The following is a 15,296-nucleotide window of genomic DNA, read 5'->3' as shown; positions in this document are numbered from 1 at the left end:
AAAATTTGATAGATAATTCAGTAATACATGTCTTCTGTTTAGATTACTTTAGCAGCCTCAGGAATCTCTTATCCTTGCCATCGACTTACAGTCGGAAGAAGGTCTTCACCAGCACAAACTAGAGAACAATCAGAAGAGGTAGGACAACTCCTTCTTCCTACACAGTTGGCTGATAAATTTTTATTAAAGTTTTGTTGAAAATGACTAATTTCTGCCCTACCTTTGATCTTACGGCATAATGTCTGCTGGTTGATTTTATTTCATAAGGAATATATTAGAATGAAACTAAAGAATAAAATATTAGTGTAATAATATTTCTTTATTATGTAAAGAAAAAAATAATTCTCTCTCTCTTTCTGTCCATTTGCTTTGTAAGAAATAGATTGGTACCAATTTGTTGCTGAGCCCAATTGAGAGTATGGATTATGATTTTAAAACCTTAAGGTCCTATTAAACAGAATCCCTTAAAAATCCTATTTTTCTCTATTGGTCTATCCCAGTTTGGCAAATCTTTTCAGCACCGAGTGCTAAAATGGGAGCACATGCGTGCGGGGAAGTGCTGGAAACTGGAAGAGCAGTTCCCCGGTGCACCTGGACCAGCAGGCCGGCACTCCTGTGCTCTAGGAACTGGGAGCTGCTCTTCCGCTTTCTGGCGCTCCCTTGCACACAAAGACCAGATGGCCGGCGCACTGGAACCCGGAAAAGCGACGGAATCTCGCCCCACGGGAAAAGGAAAGCCAGCCGGGCTTCTCCTCCTAGATGCCCCCCTACCCTTCGCCCTACCCCCCACTCAACCCCACTTTGGGACAGAGGAGCATGCGCTGGAAATGTGTGTTGGGGCGACATAGGAGCGTGCCTTCTGACCCTCCAGAACCTGGCCCACAACTCTCCGTGCTCCTCCAAGCCCCCCCCATGGCCCCAGCTGCCCAGCTTCCTCAAAGGCATGGCACATTTCAAAGGTGGCAACTCACATCTGGAGGTACCAAACAGTGTCTCACTGCGAGAGCCGGGCCAGGCCTCTCCACCATCTGACTCACCAATGGGGGCACTTCTGTTGGTCCACCCCCCATTGGGCTTTTGTGCTCAGCGCTCAGCCGGAGGAGGGGAGCGCTTTGCCATGCTGCCCCCTTCTTTCTGTTGGCCCCACTGATGAGGGAGGAGGAAGGCCAGGCTTGGGGGATGGCCTCCACCCCAAAATATCCGCCTCTATCGTTCTCTCCCAGCCCTCTTTGCTGGCGGCAATAGTAAATGTACCACAATGAAGGCGGAATGCTGTTGCCGCACAAAGGCAAGTGCAGGGGCACTTTGTTCCTTCACAAAGGCTCTGGCCATCACCACCGCGACAGGGCAACAGCTCTTTCATCCCTCTGCCGCGACAGGGCCACAGGGAGCCACAGCAGAGGGGTGAAATAGCGCATGAGTCACATTGTGGCTCTGCATTGTAATGGGCTTCAGGAGGAGGATGGGACCCCATCTCCCCCATTATGAAGCGCAAGAGTGAAAAAGTTCACTCAATCAATTCCAATTTCGTGAGATCTTTTTCTTTTGCAAGAAGTTGGAATTGATTCAGTGAAACGCAATGGAGAAACACAATTGGAGATGGGCTGGAGCAACGGCGTGCGTGCCCAAAGAGAAAGCTCTGCGTGCCACAGGTTCGCCATCATGGGCATATACCATTCTACTTCCACTGTCAGGTCAAGTCCTTTTTTTAGGATGGCATCCACTCTATAAGCAATTAAACTTAAAATTTCTTACATTCTTTGCACTGATTTTTGAAAAACAAATGAAACAAACAAAATGTTAAAAAGTTATGATATTTAAGTAATTAGTTACCAAGCAGATCTAAATTATATTGAAGTAACCAAAATACGTTTACAATCCCCCAGGCATGTCACAACTTTTGAGCACCACTAATGTTTGGAAATTGAATGTTGAAAAATTTGACATTCCCTAATTATGCATGCTTCTTTCTCAAAGATACTTATTATAAAATAAAAATTAAATTTTATGTCAATATTTTGGATGAAAATTTGGTGACTTTGATATTTAACAATGAAAACTTATTGTTGACATTTATTTGTTCAAGTAATTGGTTTATTATCAATTTTACTAAACTAGCAATGCACAGATGTACATATGGTTAGTGACAGTGATGGAGATGACTTTGAAGATGCTACAGAATTTGGGGTGGATGATGGAGAGATGTTTGGTATGGCATCATCTGCATTGAGAAAATCTCCAATGAGTAAGTATTTCTATGTATTGTCAATAGTATAAGCCCAACTTTGGACAAACGGGATGGGGAAAAAAAACATATTTTTTTTCAGCGATCAATGATTTTGACATGTTGCTTTTTGAGAACACAGTGTGACTTTCTTGGGGCGATATAATAGAAATAATAGAGAATACAATCTGTTTTTTATAGAAAATTAGCTTTTTAAAAAAGAGGGGAAATGAAGTTGCAAATTATATAAATGTGTTCTAGGCAAATAACCAGTAAATGGAATGACATTTTCAGGAACTATTAACTTTCATTAATAACAAAAAATAGTTAAAATCATGAATAAATGTGATTATTTCACTGAATGCTAATTTTTATTGTGATATTAGTAATGGCATAGTCTTGTATTTTTTGCTCTTAACAGATTAGGTTAAATCAGATAAACTTAAATTTTTGTTGAACAAATTTTATCTGTATCTGAAATTTTTATTTTGTTAATCTATTAAATAGACATTTTAGAAAAGTCTTTTGGTTGACTTAAAAAGCTACCTATTAATTAGGTATCATATTTTTAATACAAATTAATAACCATTATGGGTAATGGTATTGCATTATATTGTATTGTTTATTTATTTATTTAGCAAATTTATATGCTGCATATCAATCAACTCTATCAGTACAGTTATTGCTGGTTGAACAGTCAGTCAGATGTTTAGACTGGATTTGGCATTTTTGTCCACCAGTACAATTATTATTATAGTTAGTCATATAGTCTGCCTGATGTTTAGATTGACTTTGGTATTTTTATTCACTTATTATGTCCTTCCCAAGGTTTGATGGTGTGTAAAAGGAATTGTTGCATGATGTAAGCCAGGGGTGTCAAACTTGCGTCGTCACCTTGTCGTCATGTGACATATCACGACTTTTTCCTCCTTTGCTAAAATGGGGCCAGGATGCATCATGCGTGGCCAGCGCATGATGCATCTAGCCTGCAGGCCACAAGTTTAACACCCCTGATGAAAGCTATTCCAAATAAAGCTGCATTTTGCAACTGACTGATATTGATGTTGTCAATGTTAATGGTGTTCAAATGATGCTCCGGATGTTTTCGGATGCATCCAATGCACTTTTTACTATTGGTACTGTCTTTGATTTTTTTTGCTATTATCGTTCTATTTCTATTTTCAGGTCTTTGTATTTTGTGATTTTCTCCAGTTTTCTCTTCTATTCTGTTGTTGTTGTTATATACACAAAAAGGTGATATCAAAGCTGCCAGTTCTTTAGCTGACATTGGTCTTCATATGCATCAACGTCTTCCCAAGAACATAAGATGCTGTAATAACATTTCAGTAGCTCCTGTGTTCTGCTGGTCTTCTCAATATAACATATATTTTAACTGAATATGACATCATTACAATATAGTATTAAAAATAGAAGAAATACACATTTTAGGTCTACTAATGTTTTACATAATCATTAGTTAATTAATTAATTCCACTTATATTTATTTATTAATTTTTTGTGCCGCCCATTCCAAATACATAACTCTGGGTTGCTAACAATACTTTATAACAGTATACAAAAGTATAAATAACCTAAATAATACCTGAGAAAATAGCAATAGCGCAGATTTTAAGTTTCTGATAAGTTTTCATCAGGCAAGATGGTTGAAAGCCAGGAAAGAAAATAGTTGGGGTAGGGGTAGCTTAAACGCCTTAAGTAATCTTAGGGCCATGTCTATGAACAGTCATGTTTTCAGTTGGTTTCTGAAAGAAGACAGTTAATTATTGCTTGGAGAATGTGCTGTATTTGGGACACTTGTCGTAGAGAAGGTTCAACTCATGGCTCCTGCATTATAAACTGGAGCCACTATAGGCAAGACCTTCCCAGTTAATCTTAATGTGCATTTTGAATTTTATTGATTCAATCATTTTAATAAGCCATTTTCTGCTTATAGGCTAATAACTAGCATTTTAAATTGAATTCAGTTGCTTACAGGGGAGTTAGTTATTGTATCAAGTTATGACACTTATAAATTGCTTAGTATTTTCAGATTGTAGTATTGTAGTATTGTATTAATTCATTCACTACAGTATTGACATTGTATTTATAGATTCATCTTCAAAGAATAGTTCCAAAAGACTATCTTCTTTTCATTAAACAATTTGACATGGTAGATGAGTAGAGCTCACATAAAATTTGGCTAAATGGTAAAGAAAATATTTTAAACCTGCATGTTAATATTTACTTGCAATATTTTCCTTTCCTTCTGTAGTGCCGGAAAATGCTGAAAATGAAGGAGATGCCTTATTACAATTCACAGCAGAATTTTCTTCAAGGTTAGATTTATATATATATATATAGATAGATATAGATATATAACTAAGTACAATCTATATACATATATCATCATCATTATTGCTTCCTTTAGCGCGAAACACATAACAAGCTTCTTCCAATGAATTCTAATACATGTATATACTGTGCTTAAATTTTATGCAATATTTATTTGTATAAGGTAACAAAATATCAGGTAGAGACCTGAAAGTTCCACCGCCTTTCTGTGAGAAAATGACTTGCAAATATAAAATATAGTTCATTTTCAGTTTGAGCCTCCCATTTATTATTTTTTTGTTTTCCTTCCCTGTCACACACTTCAACATGAGAATAAGATCTGAAACCATAGGCCAGCTCTTTGCATTCTGCTTTTGTGTCAGTCTCCTATACTTGGCACAGACAATGAAATATATTTTTCAAATTGGAATTGAGCAACAATCTATTTCATGATTTTTTTCCCATGGTTGCAATGTTCTTGGAGGTTCTACTTATGTTCTACTCATTCCAGGTTGGACAAGTTAAAAAGAATTTTTCTATCAGAACAAGACATTTTTTTCTCCCTTTCCTTTTATTGTTTCCTACCGTTAGAAATTCAAGCCACCCAGAGTTGTTGGAAGTTGGGCGGTCTCTAAATCCAGTCATATAAATAAATAGATCACTTGGAAGTTTATTTAGGTAATGTGACTCCATGCAGTGCATTGTTTCAGAGTTTTCTTATTTTGGTTTTGAAGATTTAATGTTGAAGATCTATTATTCAGATTAATTTCATGTATTTGGCAAAGGGGCAGAACAAATAGGTGAATATTTGGAAACTTGTTTGAGTAACATTTAAAAATATATTTTCAATGAACTACATACATATTTAGCGACTTTGAAATATCCTCCTTTGCCCGAGTTTTTAAATGTGCATTTTCTGAGTAACATGCAGTTCTCTAAGTCTAGGCAGATATTTTTGAGGACTTGAGGGAAAATTTAAAGAACTATATTAGCTCACTATCACAGAAAGTTCATCTTCTTGCCTCCTAGTCAAGTAACTAGTATATACTTTTCAAGGGCAAAGAGGATTACCTTGATGTCTCCTCTGTGAAAGAGGACTCATTTCTTGTTTACAAAAACAGAAAAATACTTTTAACAGTCCTAGCTAATAACACTTAATATCACAAGATGGACTTCTAAGGACACTTTTTGCTACACTCTAAGACAGGGGTCTCCAAACTTGGCACCTTTAAGAGTTGTGGACTTCAACTCCCAGAATACCTCAGCCAGCAATACTGGCTGGGGAATTCTGGGAGTTGAAGTCCACAAGTCTTAAAGGTGTCAAGTTTGGAGACCCTTACTCTAAGACAACTCTTTGCTGCCAGTTACAGACAAGTCTTAATACAAGTTACTTGTCTTCCAAGTCACCCTGGTCAGAAAATAGTTCACCTTTTTTCAGCATTCCCATTCTTGCTTTAAGAATGAGAACTTTTCAAATAATAGAATTACTCTTTAAGTTAGAAGGCTTGGCACAGATGATGACTCAATTTCTTGCAGTCCTCTTACACCAAAAGGAGACTTTTAAAGTATGATTGTACCTAGAAGCTAATTGCAAATCTATCTGAAGCTCACCTGCAATCAACAGACTTTGTGTCCACTCTCCTGACCAGAACATTGAGCACACCAAAGCTGGTGTCAATATCCTTCAGTTCCACTGCTGACAAATATCAGCCGTAAGAGCATATTCCTCCCCAGAGGCCTATTTATGGCAGTATTACCTAATGAGAGAAACCAACTGTTGAGTCCATCCTGATGTTCCAAGTAAACCTTATTGAAGATCCATTTCAGGTGACGTGCTTTTGTAGAAACTATCATGTATCGTTATAGATCAATGGCTTCTCTATCTAATCAAGATGTTACATGAAAATACAATCACCCAGGTTAAGAAAATTTCACACACACAAACTCAAAGCAAGATATTTTGTGATACTGCTTTTATACAAATGTTACATCAATCCTTTCACTCTCTCAGATTACCCTTAGAAGTACCTGGAGCCTAGCAGATTTTTGTAGGGAGGAAAAGTTCACAGTTAATTATTCTAAAGCTAAAGTTATGGTCTTCTCAGAGGGACAGAGCTGCTGAAAACACCATTGTTGTACTGATGACAATCACATTGAATAATCTTCTGCCTTTAAATATCTGACCATTATATTCCAGGGCTACAATCCTGCAGGAAAAATTAGTAACAAGCTGGTAATAGCACCAAGGCAATATTGGGCTCTAGAAGTGTTGCCTCTCTGCTGCCATAAAGCTGTTTAAAGCTTAAACCTATTTCACAGATGCTTAATAGTTCATAAGTATGCATCTATAACATCTTTCTTAGATATTGTCCAGTCCAAGATTTTGTCTACTCTCTTTCAGGTCTCATGTTGTGTCTCGAATGCTCCTATATGTGTGGAATCAGGAATGCTTCTCCTTGAGGAAACAGCCCACACTTGTCACTTCTTTTACTAGTTACAATTTTGCTTCACTGGCCCCCTTAATGCTTTTTGACAACTCCCCTTAACAACAGAAGACAAATATTTTGTCCACTTAAGTTTCTGTAGTTTCTCCTTGGATTTAGTTCTTTAGATTTAGAAAAAGTCAGGGCAGAAACTTGCTAGTGAATTTATAATGCAGCATGACAGTTGGATCTACGGTAGGAGTTATTGGTGATGCTCGCAGTGGGTACTAGACTAGAACCAACTTGTTCCTACTAAGTATCTATTCAGTCTTGCTTTTTTTGCTACACCATAGAGCTTTTAGCTTAGCCCATTTCAACAACTTCCCTACATCAATACTGGAGGGTAGGAAGTAGAAAATCCCTTTTGTAAAGAGAATGTCCTTGCAGTTTGAGTATTTTCAAATTTCTCCCCACTGTCTCTTCTATGATATTGTACACTCTTCCCTTTTAATATAACTAAATTCTACTCTGAGGGAGAAGCTATATGCTGCCTGCAGGATCAGAACCCATTTATTGCAAACAGAAAGGCTAAATTCTTATTGGCTGCTATTTCAATCAGAAGTAAAAGACTGTTTTCCCCCGATGCTGATATCTTGTTACCAGTTCTCTGATACTCAATAGTTTTAGGCTTCTGTTTTCTTTTTGTCTTTACCTCTATTATATTTTCATTATATCTTATTATCTTTTAATTGTTGTTGTTTTTTTACTTGTTGGTCATTGGCTGTATGTTCTATTAAAGAAAATAATTTAAAATAAATAAACTGCATTTTCCATTACGTTTATCCTTGTTAAGTCTACCACTATCTTTGAGAGAAGAATTAAACAACTAAAGAATTCTGTTCTTTAATATGAAAGCTTACACTAATTGCTGAGTTAAGAGAATGCCTAAATGGGGCAATGTCAATTTCAGGTTTCTAAAAATGTCAGTCCTTCCTTATGATGAAGAATAAAAGTCCAGCACCTTTTCCAGCACACAATTTTACAATGTTATTTAGCTTGAATTTTTTAAAAAAATATTTTCAGTGAATGTATATGTACATATACAAATATTTGGATATATAATTATCATTAAGGCATTGATACAATAAGTCTTGGATATTTGATTTTGGAAAAAGGATACTATTGTCTTTTTGTTATTAAAAACTATATTTACTAACGGAAACATTTTGGACTGAAACAGATATGGTGACTGCCATCCAGTATTTTTTATTGGATCTTTAGAGGCTGCCTTTCAAGAGGCCTTCTATGGGAAAGCTAGAGATGTAAGTATATTTCAAATTCTATATTATTTAGATGACAAAGGAACTCAGTGTAAAAATATCTTCAAATTTTTGCCATATTAATGAAGTTTAGAGTTTTATACTACTGCTGCTGCTAGGTCTCTTCTGAAAATTAGGACATGGAGTAATGTTTGCTCAGTAACAAAAAACATTTTGAACTGGTTACAGCTTCGGCCAAGGATTGGAAAGGACTCGTTTTTGGCCAATCCACTCTCTTCTGCGTCCTATCCTAGATGATTGAAACACTTTGGCAAATAATGCAAAAGACTGCAAAAGTGAAAGCTAATTTTCTGAAAGCTAATGCTTGATTTTCGCTGGATTAAAGAGCCTTCATTCAATGGAGGAATACCAGTAATAGTATTAGGTAGCAGGCAGAACAGTTTTGTGTTCCCAAGCAGTTACTAACGAAAGCATACTAGTATCTTTTCTGAGACTGTAATGAAGAATGAGATGAGAGTTACGAATTTTTCCACATAATAAATAAATCAATATTCTGAGTTTCATTATTACCATGGGAGAAAGTTCAGAGTTGTGCAATATTATACTGTAAAATGTTTCTGTTGCAAGCAATTAAGAATGTCTTAATTACATATTTGATGAAACTATTTTTTGTGTGTGCCTTGGAATCAGCTTTTGATTCCAGGCAACTGCCTAGACAAGTCCCTGTAGTTTTCTTGGTAAGGTGTTTCAGAAGTGGTTTGCCATTGCCAACTTCCTTCAGTTACAAAAGAATGACTAAACTCAAGATCACCCAGATGGCTTTGTGCCTAAGGCAGAACTAGAAGTTATGATCCCCCAGTTTTTAGCTTGATGCCTACATAAAACTGGTGCTCATACACAAGAAATAGCTTACATATAATAAATGAATTAATATACTTATTTACATATAATGCACAGTGTAGCTTAGATGCTTATGTAAGGCTAATCACTATCAAGCAGCATCCTTTTTTTTTGTTTTTGTTCTCAGCACTCAGTGTCTTAATATCTAACAAGCAAGCATTGTGATGATTCCACTGTTAAGATTCAAGGGAAAAATATTTACTGTATACAATAAAAAATCTAAATATTTAAATATAATGCGATATTACAGAAATGTCAACCTTGATCATTGTATGCATTCTAACAGCATACTGGTATATTCATTTTGTAAAAATTTGTAAGCATCATTAAAAATTGTACACTTTTTCTTCCCAAAGGGATTAAATATTTGAGAATACTTAATTCCCTGTGTGATATTTATTATTCTGTAGATTAATATAACAATTACAGAGTAAAAAAGTAAATAGCTGAATCATGGATTTGCCTTATTACTTACTATTCATTGTCCTTATGATTGCAGTTTTTCTGAAGAGGTTTCCTTAACAATATTTTTGAAGATTAGCAACTTTTTAAAAAAAGAATATCTATCTATCTATCTATCTATCTATCTATCTATCTATCTATCTATCTCTGCAAGAAATGTAATCTGAACCTATATGTTTTGTCCTGATGTGAAGGGCACTTAATTTTGCCAGGGCAACAGATGAGCTTCAAGCAATAGCATTCTTAACTTGAAGTGAGAAATTGAGTTGGAAGAGTAAATAAAAACAAGATTGAAAGTTTAAATCCTCTGCTGGGCTTTTTGAACTTATATGCTCATTAAATGTTTATTGGAGTGGTGGGATTATGAAGGATTTGGGGAGCTTCATCAACTGGTATATAGTTAATCACTAAGTAAAACACTGCATTTGATAAAGTGTTTCTCACGATGCCACACTCAATCCATCTTAATGAAAACCACTTCAAACTGATTTAATTTGAGAGCACTTCACAGCCAAGAGTAAGTGCAGATCTTGTCCTTTATTTGGGAAAATTTTCACTGTTGTCTAAGGAAAGGGATCTCTATTCAAATTCAGCTTTAACAAAAGAGCAAGTCTTAGTTTCTTTGTATGTGATGTTGCTTTTGTAGCAGAAAATATAGAGAAAATTTGAGATCTGATTCTTATTTAAATGAAACAAAAATGAAGAATAGTATTGTTGAAAAGAATTGTTGAAAATATTTTTGTTCATACATACCTATTCAATAATTCTTCAAATAAATGAAATACATGTGAATAATTCTGTTACTTTTAAAAATTATAACTGAAAATGCATTACTATCAGGGGTGAAATGCTCCCGGTTCGGACTGGATCACCCGATCCAGTAGCAATGGAGGCTGGTTGCTTAGAGAATCGGTAGCAAAACTCCCTGCCCCCCCCCCCATGCCCAGCTGAGCTGCACAATCATCAGAGGCTTTTTTTTTTTACTTTTAAAAGCATTTTTTCTACAACTTCGGCTGAAAAAATGCTTTTAAAAGTAAAAAAAAAAGCCTCTGTTGATCGTGCGGCTCGTCAAAGGCATTTAAAAGAAAAAAAAGGGTTTTTTTCTTTTAAATGCTCTGGCGATCCCAGCTGAGTTCCCTGATCGGCAGAGGCTTTTTTAAAAAGCCCCTGCCGATCAGGGAACTCAGCTTGGATTGGCAGAGTCTTTTGAAAGCATTTTTTTACAACCTCTTAGTTGAAGAGGTTGTAGAAAAAATGGTTTTAAAAGTTAAAAAAAAAAAAGGCCACACCCACATTACACACCCCCACCAAGCCACGCCCACAGAACCGGTAGTAACAAATTTTAGATTTCACCCCTGATTACTATCTAAAGTACATATTATTATATTAAATTATCTGTTGTAATATTGATATGGTTATTGTCAATGCTTCACTTGGTCAAAACAGAACTGCAGAGATTATCTGCATCAGAATTGCTGAAAAGCCCTACACTATCACAAAAAGATTACACTGCCAAGTAATGGTTTGTGACAGCTAAGATCTCTGCTGGTCATTGGTATAATTATTTAGAAAGCATTCCATAAGTGGCTGGAATGGGGTGGATATGACTGTGAAGAAATCTGATCATCTGTCTAACCATAAGATTACAACCTGATAGTTGTGACAGAACTAGACTTCATTTCATGGCTTTAGTAAGGTGTGTATCAGGTCTGTATCACAGAAGGCAATCTGACAGGAATGCTAATCTCAAATTATTTAGGGTTTTATATGCAAAACCCGTATTTATGACAGTTTCAGTGTCCCAGGGTCATGTGATTATCTTTTGAGACCTTCTGACAAGCAAAGTCATTAGGGAAGCAGATTCATGTAACATCTATATTACTAAATTAACACCTGCAATGATTCACTGAACAAATGTGGCAAGATATTTTTATTTATTTATTTTATTTATTTCATCAAGCATGTATTAAGATAACAGATATAAGTATAGACATAATTATGAATACATGAGATGGATACAAATAAAAGGGAACATTAGGACAGGGACCGTAGGCATGCTGGTGTGCTTAAAGACCTCTTAGGTATGGGGTGAGGTCAACAGTAGACAGTCTAAGGTTAAAGTTTGGGGGGGGGTTGGGGAAGAAACCACAGAGTCACATTCCAAGCATTGACCATTCTGTTGCTGAAGTTATATTTTCTGCAATCGAGTTTGGAGCAGTTTACCTTAAGTTTGTATCTATTGTTTGCTCGTGTATTGTTGTGGTTGAAGCTGAAGTAGTCATTGATAGGTAGGACATTGTAGCAGATACCAAGTAGAACATTGTAGATAGGTCGTATAATGGGACAAAATCCATTTAACAACTGTCTTACTTAGCAACAGAAATTTTGGACACAATTATGTTCATAAGTCGAGGTCTACCTGTATGCTAACCAAAGTTAGTACACTTATTATAAATATTTAAGATAATACATTTTTTAAACTCTCAATGAAAAAATGAATCTAGAGTCATTCTTCTAATCCAGTGATGGCTAACCTTTTTGCCATCGCGTGCCAGGAGGGGTGGGGGTGGGGGAGGTTCGCACGCACGCGTGCCCACACCAATAATTCTATGTGCCACGCATGCACGTGCAACCTCCTCCCCTCTGCTCCTGGCACGCGATGGCCCAGTAGGCCCATTTTTCTTTCTCACCTGGCTCCAGATCCTCTCTATACATCTGGGGAGGGCGAAAACAGCCTTCTCCCCCCCCGGCCCTCTGGAGGCAGGAAACAGCCTGTTTCTGTACTTCTGGTGAGCCCAGAAGGCCCGAAAATCAGCTGGCTGGCACGCGCATGTGCGCTGGACCTGAGCTGGCATGCCAGGCGACATGGCTCCACGTGCCACCTGTTGCACGTGTTCCATAGGTTCGCCATCACAGTTCTAATCTATACTATCTAGAGAGGATATATTCTAATCTAGAACATACACACCCCAAATTTTTGTATTTAGACACCACATGGTCTCTGTCTTACCAGAATTCAGCCTGAATTCTGTCCCCTTTGCATTTGTTGTACAATGAGAATGGTGCAGAACATTTTCTGATTCAGATATTATGGAAAAGTAGAGCTGAAAGTCATCAGGATATTGATATTTTGCCTCAAGAGTCTTGATGAGTGTCTCCACTAGCAGTATCATATACATCTTAAATAGTACTGGAGAAAAAATGGTTCTTGAGACATCACACAATAGTATGCAGAAATACAGTTTCCCAGTATTAGTCTGTGAAACATTCCTTCATTGGGAATGGAATTACAATATTGAATTGCCCCCAGTTTCAAACTCACACAGAAACGGAGGAGCAAATTTTGATTAGTTCTGTCTAAAGCTGCTGAGAGATTAAACACAATTCACATAGTTGCCGGTCTCCTTCTTTCAGTCTATAGGACATTTGTTGGGGAAGCCAGGTCTAATTTTGTCCCCAGACCAGGCCTAAATTCAAGTTTCTTGGGCCGGTGAGAGTTTGCTATTAATCTGTCTAAAAATCTGATCATATGGCTGCTTTATTCTTCCTGTGGTCTCTCAAGCCTCTCTCCATGGACAAAAACAAATTATTCATGCATCTCCCTCTCATGAGGGAGAATATTCAAAAGCCTGGGGAAAAAATTAAACAATCTACTATATATTTGTCTCATTTTATATAATTAGTCTAATTCATTCTGTTTGCAGATCCGATGGATGCATCAAATAAACTTGCCTGTTGGTTTGTTTAAATGGAAACTTTATTTGTTTAGGCTCAGCATAAATGTTAGGAGCTGATTTCCATTGTATTTGGGTCAGATTCAAATAGATTCTCTCCTGCAAGGATTGTAAAAATACATTATTTTTAGCATGCACACTATTTATGCCAATTATCACCATAATATTTGGAGAGAGATTAATTGGTAAATATGTAATACACATTTGTGAAAAAGCATTGTCCAGTCCTGCATACTTTATTCTATTGTATTTATACTTTATTCTATTACAGAATATTTAATTGTTTGAAAATGAAATGCTAGCATGTAATCTGTGCTCTATTATGAATATATCAATTATTATTTTTCATTCCTCATGACTTGAAACAAATCAATAATTTAATGACAGATACAATTTTGGGTAATATTGGCCATATGTGTGGGCAAGGTTTTTGTTTGGTAACTAATTTTATAGGTTATTTTGGAATTCCTAGTGCCACATGGAAACCATAGTACAGTGGCTTGTAAAACTAAGTTTCCTTGACAATTTGAGAGAAAGAATATGACAAGAAAAAAGAAGCACCCCGTATCTGTTCAGTTTGTGAGTTCTTCAGCCTGTAATTTAGGTTGTGTTGCATTAAACTAGAAAGAACAATTAATGGCCTTAATTAAGTGCTAGTTGTTTCTTTTAAATGCATGTGGAAAATGTTCATTCATACAAGTGTCTAAATCTCATTTGTTCTTAAATAAACCTTGACTACAGGTTTTATTGTTCATTGTCATTTAGGTGTCTTCGTGTCACTATTTGACTCTTGCCTTAATAAGACCCTGAAGTTATCTTGGCTACATTTCAGAAGTGGTTTGCCATTGTCTTCTTTCTAGGGTTGAGAGATGTTGACTGTACCAGGGTCAACAAAGTCAACAAGTTGGCTTTGTGTCTAAGGTGGAATTAGAATGTATGGTCTCTGGGTTTCTAGTCTGGTGCCTTAACCATTACACCAAACTGGCTCTTTAGTATAATTAAGGGTATAGGAAATATCATCTCAGTCTTGAACCATTTTCTTAAGAGGAAGGAATATCGTGTTTCCCCCAAAATAAGACTGTCTTATATTTTTTTGAAGCCCGAAATAAGCGTTCGGCTTATTTTCAGGGAGGTCTTATTATTTTGGGGTGCATGGAGCAAGACGGGGCTCCTCTTGCTGTCTTACCTGATTTCCAGCTCTGTCTTCCTAATCCTAACCAGAGGAAATGGCGGGGGACTGGCTGTGCATGCATTTAAATATTTTTGGGGAGGGCTTATTTTCAGAGGAGGGTTTATTTTAGGGGGAGGGCTTATTGTCAGGGGATGTCTTATTTTTGGGGAACACAGTCTGACATGCCAAAACAACATAGGGTTTTGTATAGTAGAGTCATTCTGTTGACAAATCTATTTGTTGGTAGAATGGATACATTCTTTCCTACTGCAAACCTCCAAAACAGATTTGGGGATATAATGAAGGATGTGGAGACTGAAGGAAAGTTCCAATACATTTGCAGAAGCTGGACTATAGATGTAGCTTCTGATACATAGGGTCAAACTTGTGGATACAGGATATTTAGCAGGCATGTATAATTACCCTATAACCTACGTAGTTAAATAACTACGTATACATGCCTGTATACCCATAGTTTAAAATTAATTTGCCCCAAACATGCTGAAAGTGAATGTTAAAGCTATATATAAAATATAATTCTATAATAATTTTACTCAAACATTATCAGTTTGCTGAAATTTATGCTGAACAAATAATATTTTATAATCATATGTTGTATTATTGCACTTTTCTGCTTTTTTTAAAGCTGGTAGAAACAATATAGCTGCATTTTATAAGATAAAAATGCATTACTCTTAATTACATCACACACTATTCTACTTCAAAGGAAGTCTGCTTTTTTAAAAAAAACATATACTGGAGATTTTATAA

At 36.3% G+C, this 15,296-nt stretch overlaps 1 protein-coding gene across 1 annotated transcript in view; it reads left to right on the top strand.

Moving 5' to 3' along the window:
• The window catches only part of FAF1 (Fas associated factor 1), a 192,312-nt gene that overhangs the window by 110,848 nt on the left and 66,168 nt on the right, over positions 1–15,296 (top strand). The window contains exons 9-12 of the mRNA XM_060689911.2: positions 43–138; positions 2,119–2,245; positions 4,497–4,560; positions 8,219–8,300. Coding sequence (XP_060545894.1) covers positions 43–138; positions 2,119–2,245; positions 4,497–4,560; positions 8,219–8,300 — 369 coding nt within the window. The remainder of the gene's footprint in view (positions 1–42; positions 139–2,118; positions 2,246–4,496; positions 4,561–8,218; positions 8,301–15,296) is intronic.

This window comes from Pantherophis guttatus, chromosome 3, assembly GCF_059756535.1.
Source record: "Pantherophis guttatus breed Tessera chromosome 3, ASM5975653v1, whole genome shotgun sequence".
Classification (NCBI taxonomy): domain Eukaryota; kingdom Metazoa; phylum Chordata; class Lepidosauria; order Squamata; family Colubridae; genus Pantherophis; species Pantherophis guttatus.
Note: the sequence above shows the minus strand (reverse complement) of the source record. Positions and strands in the feature narration are given on the sequence as shown.